The sequence below is a fragment of the Humulus lupulus genome, chromosome 8 (assembly GCF_963169125.1).
Source record: "Humulus lupulus chromosome 8, drHumLupu1.1, whole genome shotgun sequence".
NCBI lineage: Eukaryota > Viridiplantae > Streptophyta > Magnoliopsida > Rosales > Cannabaceae > Humulus > Humulus lupulus.
The window spans coordinates 124,032,441-124,044,758 of NC_084800.1; the positions used below are offsets into that span (position 1 = coordinate 124,032,441).

Genomic DNA, 12,318 nt, shown 5'->3' on the forward strand with positions numbered 1-12,318 from the left:
CGTGGCCATTTGCAATCTAGGGGATCGACGTAATAGGATCCTTACCTATGGGGAAGGGAGGAGTTCGTTACGCGGTAGTGGCAATCGACTATTTCATGAAGTTGGTAGAAGCCGAGCCTTTGGCAACAATCACTTCAAAGAAAGTCCTGGACTTTGTGGTGAAGAGTATTGTATGTCGATTGAGGCTTCCTGAAAAGATCGTGTCGGACAAAGGGACCCACTTTGGCTGTGATCTCTTCACTAACTTCTGTGAAAAATACAGTGTTATTAAGAGTTTCTCCTCTGTAGCATATCCACAGGCCAACGGACAGGTCGAGGTTGTGAACAAAACCCTAAAGGCGAGCCTTAAGAAGAGGTTAGACGAGGCCAAAGGAGTATAGCCCGAACAGCTCTCGCAAGCACTTTGGGCATACCGAACTTCTCACAGAACCTCCATGGGACACACTCCTTTCTCCTTAACTTTTGGAAGCGAGGTCGTCCTTCCAGTCGAAGCTATGGTAACCACTCACAGGCAAGAGACATTTAGCCAGGAACGGAATGGTGAATTACTAAACGCATCTCTTGACATGATTGATGAGAAACAAGAAGATTCACAGTTATAGCTCGCCCATTATCAATAGAAGATCACCCGTTACTTTAATTCTAAGGTCAAGAGGTGAAGTTTTGAATTAGGCGACCTGGTTCTCAGAAGGGTCTTCCTGGCGAATAAGGATCCCAAGGACAGCGTTTTAGGCCCGAACTGGGAAGAACCATATCAGATCATGGAAGTTTTGCGTGAAGGGACCTTCAAGATAACTGGACTGAATGGGGAGATATTCCCACAGACCTGGAACGCCATACATTTAAAATAGTATTTTCAATAGTACACTCATCCATGTAAGGCTTAAATATAAAAGCCATTTAATTAAATAACAGATGGATTATTAGATGATTTTTCTTGTTAAGATGGTTTTAAATAATGTTTCTTGTTTAGGTTGTATTAGCTCGTGTATTGATGTTTGTAAGCAACCAAGAAAGTCTCTACATTCTGGTTACTTGGGGGGCAGAAAACCCAAATTGGATCAGAATAAGACCAAGATCGCCGAATTAGTTTAAATCACTTAAAACCCTGGATACAACCAGGTACAAAACTATCCTGGATACAACCAGGTCAATAAACTTAGGAGCTTGGAAAATTGATTATTCGACGACCTTTTAAGAGCTCGAGATGTCAATAAACCTAGCACGAACTAAGTTTAAATCACTTAAAATCCTGGATACAACCAGGTCCAAAACTTAGAAATTAGGAAAATTGAATATTCGATGGCTTTTCTAAGAGCTCGAGATGTCAATAGACATAGCATAAACTCAGTTTTAATCATTTAAAACCCTGGATGCGACCAGGTACAAAACTTTGAAAGTTGGGGAAATTTGTTAAAACCAAGGGCTTTTTAAACACGCAGTAAGTTTAAAATATTTAAAATCTCGAATATAACCGGGTCCAAGGCCTGATTCTTAACAGGTATGATATAAATCAACATATTAAGTTTGGATATGACCGAGCTTAAAATATCTATCCCGATCTAAAAATTGATTCCTAAAATCTCGAGTGTACAAGTCTAAGGAGTCATAAACATGAGAGATAATAAAGGAAAGATGAATAGATAAAAGAGATTAGATATAAAAATTGAAAATAAAATTTTCTCGAGGAGAAAAACCTTGAACTGAGCCCAAGGACAATTGTTTACAAACAAATATAAAAAAGAAAAAAGAAAAAGACTCATTGAAATCCTCCAGGCTGCTTTGAGGATGTGACCTCGTCGCCTTCCTGTTTTCCCGCCATAGAAGCATCCCCCGTTTCTGATGGTTCTAGCAAGATTCGAGCCTTGAATTTTTCAAGGTATAGTTCCCACAGCGCATGATCCATAAAAGAAAAGTTGCCATCCTGGTAAAAGCCCAGCAATGGTACAACATATCTTCCATGGAGGACAATGAGGCCGCCTTTTCTTCTTTGACTGCAACCTCGGCCTCGAGTAACTTTGCCTTGGTTATCAACCTTGGCCTGGAGCTGGGCAGTTTGGGCCTGGAGAGCAGCCATGGAAATCTTTGCAGCCTGCTCACTTTCCTGAGACGAGGCGAGGGAAAAATTTTGAGCAGCTGCAAAGGCAGCTTTGGCGGCCTGCTCACCTTCTTGAGCAGCAGTCAGGGCATTCTTGGCGGCATTGATTTCAGCTTGGAGCTCATCATTTCTAGCTCTAGCCCGGGCTATGCTACGGTGTTGAGCCAGGGCAGACTACAAAATAACAGCGCAAGTTAGATGTATCGTTTGACAAGATAAAGATAAAAATGTCACCAAGGAATGATAACTTACTATGAGGATCATCCCCAAGGCTGACTCCAGGATGTTTTTTGGGCTCCACTCCTCAATTGTCATCAAGTCCCTCAAGCTGGCCTTATAAGCATGCCCCACCATGTGGCTCACCGTCTCATACATGATCCTCCGAAAATCTTCAGGGATCTTCTCTAGATCCTGGGGATCCACTGGTATGCGGATGGTCGCAATTGGGTCAGGAGAAACTGGAGGATCAGCTTGTATTATTTGATCCATGGAAGGTGTGAACCGAGGTGGATGAGGTGGAGGAGGAATCCTCCTCTTAGTGATAGTAGACGTCGTAGCTATCGAGCTCGTGCCTTTCCCCTTAGCAGGGGATTTGAGGCATTTCCTGCTGCTGGAGGGGCTTTCTTTGTATAATGGGGCCTCTTCACGACAGGGCCTGAGCCGGCTTTCCCGGCCTGGAAAGTCGTATGGAGGTCAAAAGCTCCTGGTTGATCCATTGCGTCACCTGAAAAGAACAAAAAGGGAATTAGTTCACAAGTAAAGTAAAAAACATACAAAAAGAAAATAAATAAATGTCCTACCCTTCAGGCTGGTGGATGAGTCTATTATCACGACCTTCGGCCTTGGGACTATTGGAGGAGAAGGAGAGTCTACGACTAATATTTCTTGGATCCTAGGAGGTTCAGGCTCCGGTTCCACCTCAGGGCTGGACTCATCTACATACTACCTAAATCCAAGGCAAAGGCGCCCTGGAGCAGAGAAGGCCAACTCCTATGATTGGTCCCATACTCCTCAAAGATGGCGGACTTAAAATTTAAGGTGTTATCTAGAACAATGGTGCCCTTAGGGTAACTATTGTCATGACGCACCACCAAGTGGTCTACACACTGGGGCAGGGTGATATTACGGTCTGGGTTATATGGATGACGATGAACAAGCTGATTTGGGTTAAATCTAATTAACCTAAAATCGGCCACATCCCTATCTAGTTCCCTATAAGAATATGGGTTACCTTGGCCGGAGGGGCCAGCTGCTGCCCCTGACGCAACTCGCTCTAAATCAGGTTCCCGAACAGCCTTGGGAACCTGCCTCTTTCGCACAAGAGGCACGTCGTCTTCTTCCTCGTCCTCGCCGTCGATGGCCGGCAAGGCCTCTTCTTGGGAGGGGGGAGCTCGCAGATTACTTAAAGGGTAGCCCGGGTCTGTAAGGCCAACGTCTGGCCTTCACCAATCAATTGGCATTCCAGCATCATGACGTCATTCACGATCTGGCGGCAATCCTTCTCACTGGGGGGAAGCCCAGATAATTTCTCGAATTGACCCCCAAGGGTCACGGACTTCGCTATTCTCATGAATATGGCTGCACGAAAAATAAATTCAGTTAATACAAGTACAAGGGAAGGAAGGCACCCGCCTTCAAGTGTTCGTCACTCCAGACTGCGAAATCATCCTGGAGAGGGGAGCAACTCCGTTCCCCTTCAAAGGCGGGTCGGGCAATGAGGACTTCGATCTCGACCTCGATGTTGTGGCTCAGCATAATCTTGTTTACCCTCCCCTAGGTCGTGATCTTGGAGAAGATTCTTTTCGCCTCGAAGTAGGCGTTAGGGTCCACCACTACTTCCTTTTCCACCACTGGACCGAAGTGGGGAATGGAAGACTTAGGGGCGACCTCCTTCCCCTTTTGCTTTTGTTGAGAGAATGAGCTAGGTGCATTCTTCTTTGGTGCGTTCTTCTTGAGAGCCATCAGATCACCTAACGAACAGAACAACCTAATTAGGGGGCGACCTAAGAGTTTTAAAGGTCATAGCGTAGAAGTACGGAGGGAAATGGTGTACTTTGGATACGCGAGAGGAGTTGGCCTCAGCCGCGTCGCGTGATGCCATGCGCTACCTTATGCTACGCACCTCGGTTTCCTAACAGACCTCTGATATTTAGGGATCTGTGTGTCAGAAAATCTGGCCACTACTCTCCTTGGGAGGCGGTTTAGTGCAAAACCATCCAAGAAGCGTGACCCATAAGCAACCTAGTTTGGACCCTAAAAACTTTTCATCTTCTATATCCCGAATGGGTATTTTCTAAATTCCCCTTGAATTACCCAACTTTACCCAGAAATTACCCAATCTTATGAATGTCGTAGTCCTAAGGATATTTTAGGACCTACTCATTGAATCTAAGTTGAATCCTATTTTCTAAGAATATCTGGGGAATGGCCTAATATTGACTACGGTGAAGTGCGAATGAGCATGATAAAAAAAAGAGACCAGTAAAAGAAAATTTTCTTCAAAACCGAAAGACTTACAGTGTGTTCTTCGATAAAAGAAGTAGAATTTGCAGGGGAGAGTTCCTGGAAAACTCCTGAGTAACTGGGTTTTTGAAGGTTTTTGCAACAAACGACTTTTGGGTTTTTCTGAGAAAGAAGAAGGGTTTGGAAATGCAGAAGAGAGAAGATGTATAAAGATTTCAAATGAAAGGTGGTGAACCCTGAAAATTTCCTACCCTATTTATACGTGTTGACCACGGTTTTGGCCAACGACGAGTAGACGTCAAAACTACACTAAACCTTCAAGAGAAAAAATGACACTGACAATTTTTATAGTGGTTCAGCCCCAATATGTTGGTAATAGCCTAATCCACTTAGAGTTATGATTTATGGATCTGCACTAAAGATTAGATGAACCTGAGTCAACTGAGTTTCTTCAGTGTAAATTAAAAGAATACAATATTTCTCTCAGAATACAAATACTCTCTTAGGGAAATCAGATTTCGAATCCCTCCATGATGCCATGAGCACTGTATTTATAGGCCCAGGATCGTACAAACCGAAATCCCTGATCATCGGGATATCTCTGCCACTCTCACAATATTTAATTAATAGTAACATTTAAAATACAACAATATGTGACTTCTTTGGGATAATCTGAGAGATTCTTGCGTAGGCACGACTGATTCTAGACGAAGTCATTGCTGGAATTTCGCTTGCATAACAATAATCTGTTTAATCGGTCAACTTCACTCCTTGAAGGAAAACTTGTCGGCCAAAACACTTGACTGGTTGGCCAAAATAGCTGACTGGTCGGCCATGCACCTCACTGGTCGGCCAAGCACTTCACCGGTCGATCAAGCACTTGACTAATCGGCCATGCACTCCACCGGTCGGCCAAACACCTATCTGGTCGGCCGGAGTAGGTGACTGGTCAGTCAAGTATCGTTTCCGGTCGGACAAATCACTTCCAAGCCAGATAAGCAATTTTCATATAATAATATCACCAGATTAATCTAAAAGCTTTGACTCAGCCATTTCTTGCCACTTGTCACTTTTATTGCCACGTCATCATTTTCAAATTTTGGGGATAACAATACGTAAACGACATAAATTAATTTGGGCCATCTGATTTGGTCAGTACAAAATCCAAGGGCTATGGTTCAAAAGACAAAATGACAGCAAAAAGGTGACAAGACAATTATTGTAATCCTCGAAACTCGAACATACACCAATTGTGATGTACCACGTGTCAAGTACTTGAGTAGTGGACAGACATGGTTTAATGCAACAGAAGTCTAAAATTCCCTACTGTGTAGTACAGAAGGTGTTGACATGAACCATGAGTAAGTACTTGGGGGGCAAATGTTGTACCTTGATTTCAGAATGAGTCCTTCATTCAGCTCGGGTACAACTGACAAATAAATACACGGAGAAATAACCAAGAAAATGATCTGTTTATTATCCACGTAAGCAACTTTGGTGTTAGGCATCCTGGGTTTAACCTGAGCTATAGAATTGAAGGTTATGAAGCACGAGCTCATGATATTCAAACGATTGCCGAAGTACGAGCTTGGAGAGATATCCTGCTCGGAATAATTCAAATATACCGCGTACTCGCGGATCCCTAAAGACTTGGGTACTTTTATACGATTAGTTATGACCAACCTGTCATATTTAATGTCCTAGATATTAGGAGACCATTTATTTTATGATCAAATCATATCCCAATATAAATGGGAATTGTTTGTATTAAATGTAATAAATCTGTAAATCCGTGATTGACTCATGTGGTTTACCCAAAGTGGTCAATGGAATTTCTCTATAAATACTGAGAATATTGGACAGGGAAAGGGACGATTATTCTGTAATACTGAAACTCTACCAAAATAGAGAAAGAAACAACAATAATATAGACTCGTGGACTGGGTGGATTTTTAACCACTAAACCACGTAAAAATACTTGTGTTCTTGTGAATTCATTTCATATTTTCGGTTTATTACTAAGCACTAATTCAACCTTATTATTTCTTCAATACATTGCTGGCGAAAAAAACTGCGTCAACAACTTATTTGTGTGATTCTCAGAGACATTCAAGCTTTTAGACAAGACCTTTGTCTAGTGAATCTAGATTAGTTTGTGTTATTTTTATTTTTATTTTTGTTATTTTAGTGTTTTGCTAAGGGACTAGCAAAATTCATGTGTGGAGGAATTTGATAAGGTCATTTCTGTATTAATATTAGATAAGTTTTTCCATGCTTGGATGGTGTTATGATAGCATTTTTTAGTAGTTTTAACTTAGTTTCGTGAGTCTACAACATATTTTCTACATTTCATATTATGATGATAAATCTGACATTTTGATGGAAATTGTAGTTTATGAATCATAGGTTGAAAAAGACTCGCTGAGATGAGGTTAAAATGAAGTTTTAGGAGCATTCTAGGCTTTTGGGAATAAAGTGTTGAAGTGGCGGCAGCTTACAAGCTCTCTAAGTTCAAGAATTGAAGAAATTGAAGCTAGGCCGCGACACTTTAATTGGAATTGACGTTATAGGTTGCATGTTCCAGTCAGGCCACTGCCCAGAAAAAGTAGGCCGCTGCTTGCTGTGTAGAAAAGTGAAGTTGGGCCGCTACCCAGATTCTTCAAGCCGCGGCCTGCGTGGCCAGTTTTGCTTATATTCCGTTTTAGGCCACGACACACACAAATTCAGGCCACAGCCTGCGACGTTGTTTTCATATTTTTAATTAGATTTTAAATGTAATTTAAAGGGGACTATAAAAGAATTTTAGGGTTAATATGAAATTAAGTTTTATTACGGTTTTTTGAGAGAAAAAGACTCAGAAAGAGCTGGAGAGAAGACTACAACACTATTGTTTATCAATCTAGTTTCTTTTCTTCCCTTAATCTCTTTAATTTTAATTATAATTATGTTTGTGATTATGATTGCTATTATGGAGTAGGTTCTTTTTAGGTTAAGATTTAATTCACAAACCCAGGACATGAATTCTTGTTTGTTGATAATGAGTATTATTCTTTAATTTCTCTCTATATTAAATTGTTTCTATTTTTCCAATTGAATGTTATGAATTTTGTGATTTCTTTTTAGGTGGCCAACGAATTAAGGTTTTACATTGTTCAATTTTCATCTTAGAATTACTACTCACCTGATAGTTTAGGATTCTAAGTGTATGTGATAAATTGCAACCGATAGTAATGTCAAAAGAATTGTTGATTGTGATGAAAAATAGAACCTAGGTTAAATGAATTATATGCTTCATTAATTTATTGCCTAGATTAACTTGTCTAATGCCTTACCTAAGTTAAATAGATTGTATGCTTCATAGAATTATTGCTTGGCTAAAAGAGTTAATTATTGAGCGCTTCGCCTTGATAACTTGTAATAGGGAGATTGGGATAATTGTTTGCTTCAGCGTTATCTGCGAAGTTAATAGTTTAATTGAGAAATTAGAATTGTATTTATTATTAATGATTGGGAATGATTGTTGAGGGTGGAGATTAAACTTTAACTGTTTCTTAATATCGTAATATCAATCTTTATTTTCTTTCTAGTTTATGTTATTTAATTTTGAGTTCAAAATCTAAGTCCCCCATTTAAGTCTTGGTGATAATTATTGAATAATAAAGTGAACGATAGTCCTCGTGGGTTCGACCTATGCTTACTATTATATTAAAATAATTGGAAGTATTGAAAGAAAAATAATTGTTAAATCTGTTGTGGTATGCGACACACATCAGGAGTATCAATGAACTGATAAACATGTGTGTACAAGAAGAAAGAAGGTTGTTGATGGAGCAAGGAGAAAGCACTCACATGGCAACTTAGGGAAAGCCTAAAGGTCCATCCAAGAAGGACAAGGGGAAAAAAAAAATAGCTCCCCAAGATGACATAAATAAGGATTCCAACAAGTGTTTTTTCTGTAAAAAGAAAGGACATGTGAAGAAGGAATGCGTCAAGTTTAAGTAGTGGATGAAGAAGGAAGGTAATCCAATTTCTTTTGTATGTTATGAATCTAATATGGCTAATGTTAATATTAACACATGGTGGATTAATTCTGGATCAACAATTTACATTTCAAATTCCTTGCAGGGTTTACAAAACCTAAGGAAGCCAGTGGGAAGTGAGCAAAACATCTTATCCGGAAACAAGATAAGCTCGCATGTGGAGGCTGTAGGAACATGCAATTTAGTTTTAAGTAGTGGTTTTATTTCAAAGTTAGAAAATACCTTTTCTCTTCCAATTTTTTCTAGAAAATTGATTTCAGTTTCAAGGCTTGTACCTTTTGTTATTCCTTTACATTTTCAGACAAATCTTTTAATTTATTATATAAATATAAATGTGTTGGAAATTGTATTTTGTCTGACGGTCTTCACTGCATTAATTTACAAAATGATACCATTCATAATGTTATGCATGTTCACACTGACAATAAAATATGTGTTATTAACGAGGATTCCTCTACATTATGGCACCAAAAATTAGGACATATTTCCATTGATAGGATTAAGATGTTAGTAAAGGATGTGTACTTCATACCTTAGATTTTACTAAGTTTAATACTTGTGTGGATTGCATTAAGGGAAAGCATACCAACAAGCCTAAGAAAAGTGGTGTCCATAGGAGTTCTGAATTATTAGAAATCATACATACAGATATATGTACTCCAGATATGGACGCATATGGTCAGAAATACTTCGTCTCCTTTATAGATGATTACTCATGTTACATGTATCTCTACTTAATTCATAACAAAAGTGAAGCATTGGATGTCTTTAAGACATTTAAAGCTGAAGTAGAGAAACAATGCAATAGGAAAATTAAGATAGTGAGATCAGATAGAGGTGGAGAATATTATGGTAGATACACTGAGGATGGACAAGCACCTAGTCCGTTTGCGAGGTTTCTTGAAGAAAATGGGATCGTTGCCCAATACACCATGCACGATACACTCGACCAAAATGGTGTTACAGAAAGAAGAAACCACAAATTATTGGACATGGTGTAGAGTATGCTTAGCAGCAACTCCAAACTTCCTAAATCCTTGTGGACTAAAGCTCTAAGCTCAAGCTCAGGAGAGGAATAGAAGGGTTGGCTCTTTTTCCTTAAAAACGGCTGTGTACATATTAAACCGTGTTCTAACCAAGGATGTCTCAAGGTTGGAAACCGAGTTTGCAACATGTACACGTTTGGGGATGCCCGTCTGAAGTTAGGGTCTATAATCCACAAGAAAAGAAACTAGACCCTAGGACCATTAGTGGGTATTTCATTGGATATGTCAAAAGGTCCAAGGTTACAAATTCTATTGTCCATCACATAGTACTAGGATTGTGGAATCAAAAAATGAAAAATTTATTGAAAATGACTTGATTAGTGGGAGTGATCAATCAAATGACTCAAATCCTGAGATAGATCATTTAGAACCTTCCACCTCAGGTTCAAGATTGATAGTGGTTCAAAACATCCCTTAAGCTCAAACGAATGTTGAACAACCACAACAAGTCATTGAAAATCTACAAGTCTGTGATGAAGTTCTAATGGATCAAGTTGTTCACGAATTACCTACAGTTGATGAACAACCAGCTGGATCGCCTGCTCCCCAAGAGCCCGCTGGTGTAGTATTAAGAAGATCCACTAAAAGGACAAAACCAACAATTCCTAGTGACTACATTGTCTATTTGCAAGAAAATGATCCAGAAACGTTTTCACAAGCCACAGATAGCGAAGAATAAATACTATAGTACAATGCCATGAATAAAGAAATAAAATCTATGAAGAGCAACGAAGTCTGGGATCTTGTTGAGTTGCCTAATGGGGCAAGGGCCATTGGGTGTAAATGGGTCTTCAAAAAAAAGACTCATTAGGCAACATTGAGAGACATAAAGAAAGACTCGTTGCTAAGGGATTCACTCAAAAAGAAGGACTTGATTACACGGAGACTTTTTCTCCTGTTTCTAAAAAAGATTCCATTAGAGTAATCTTGGCATTAGTCGCTCATTTTGATTTAGAGCTACAACAAATGGATGTGAAAACTGCTGTCCTGAATGGTGACCTAGAGTAGGAGGAGGTATACATGAAACAACCAGAAGGATTTTCCTCTAGTGATGGTGAACATTTGGTATGAAAGCTTAAGAAGTCCATCTATGGATTAATACAAGTGTCCCACCAATGGTATTTAAAATTCCATGATGTCATCTCTTCCTTTGGATTTGAAGAGAATGTCATGGATCAATGTATATAGCAGGAGATCAATGGGGGTAAGATTTGTTTTTTTATTTTATATGAGGATGATATTCTACATGCAACCAATGATAAATGTTTTCTCCATGAGGTGAAACATTTCCTCTCAAAGAACTTTGAGATGAAGGATATGCGTGATGCATCTTATGTCATTGGCATTAAGATCCATTGAGATAGACATCGAGGTATCTTAGGTTTATCTCAAGAAGCATACATCAACAAAGTTTTGGAAAGATTTCAGATGAAGGATTGTTCACCAAGTGTTGCTCCTATTGTTAAGGGTGATAAATTAAATTTGAGCCAAATTCCAAAGAATGATTTTAAAATGAAAGAAATGAAGAAAATCCCCTATGCTTCTGCTATTGGAAGCTGAATGTATGCTCAAGTGTGCACAAGACCTGACATTGCATTTGTTGTCGGAATGTTAGGAAGATACAAGAGTAACCCGGGATTAGACCACTGGAGAGCTACAAAGAAAGTGATGAGGTACCTCCAAGGTACTAAGGATTACAAACTGATATTTAGAAGAACCAAAAATCTGGAAGTAGTTGGCTACTCAGTTTCAGACTTTACTGGTTGTGTTGAGTCACGTAAATCAACCTCTAGTTACATGTTTATGTTTGCCGATGGAGTAGTGTCATGGAGGACCGCTATTTCTACTATGGAGGCCGAGTTTGTTTCTTGTTTTGAGGCAACATCGCATGGTGTATGGCTAAAGAGTTTCATTTCAGGCCTTAAAGTTGTAGATTCTATTTCTAGGCCATTGAAAATGTTCTGTGACAATTCAGCTACTGTATTCATGGCCAAGAACAACAAAAGTGGTAGTTGAAGCAACCACATCGATATTAAGTACTTAACTGTTAGAGAACATGTTAAAGAAAATAAAGTGGTCATTCAACACATAAGCTCTGAATTGATGATAGCTGATCCTTTGATGAAAGGCTTGCCACCTCATAAATTCAAGGATCATATAGTGAACATGGGACTTGGTTCCCTTATGTAGTTTTTATTGTACAATTGAAGTTATTATCAAAGAAACTCTTATTTTAATGTTTTCTCATATTTATGCGCAATTTAATTTTATTTAAGAAATTTTTATCTTCATAGGACCTAAATAAACATAGGGTTCATTAAATTACATCGCCACATAAAGTATATTGTTGAGTAATAAATACATTGTGATACATGGAAGATAATACTCGTCATAAAAGAGGACCTATCCTATGATTCATGTGTTTGTTGCCTAACAAGGACAATCATTGGGCTTAAGTGGTCCTTTAGTTTAAATGTAGACCAAGTGAGTGAATGTTTGTAATGCCCTGGATAGCCAATACCATTACATTGTGTATTTTAAATAGTGTAGGACTTGCTAATCAAGTCCTTTGGACATAAATGTGTTACTAAGGTCAATTAACGGATTGTGGTTAAAAGATATTGATAATGAAAATAGTTATTTTCATTAAAAAGTTGATTCTATACATGGG

General features: G+C 39.0%; 1 protein-coding gene across 1 annotated transcript; it reads left to right on the forward strand.

Annotated features, from left to right (window-relative positions):
- The first annotated feature begins 11,207 nt into the window (after positions 1-11,207).
- Positions 11,208-11,663, forward strand: LOC133796013 (secreted RxLR effector protein 161-like). The gene has a single exon (XM_062233495.1). It carries the CDS (start codon positions 11,208-11,210, stop codon positions 11,661-11,663), a length of 456 nt encoding a protein of 151 aa, XP_062089479.1.
- The last annotated feature ends 655 nt before the right edge of the window (positions 11,664-12,318 follow it).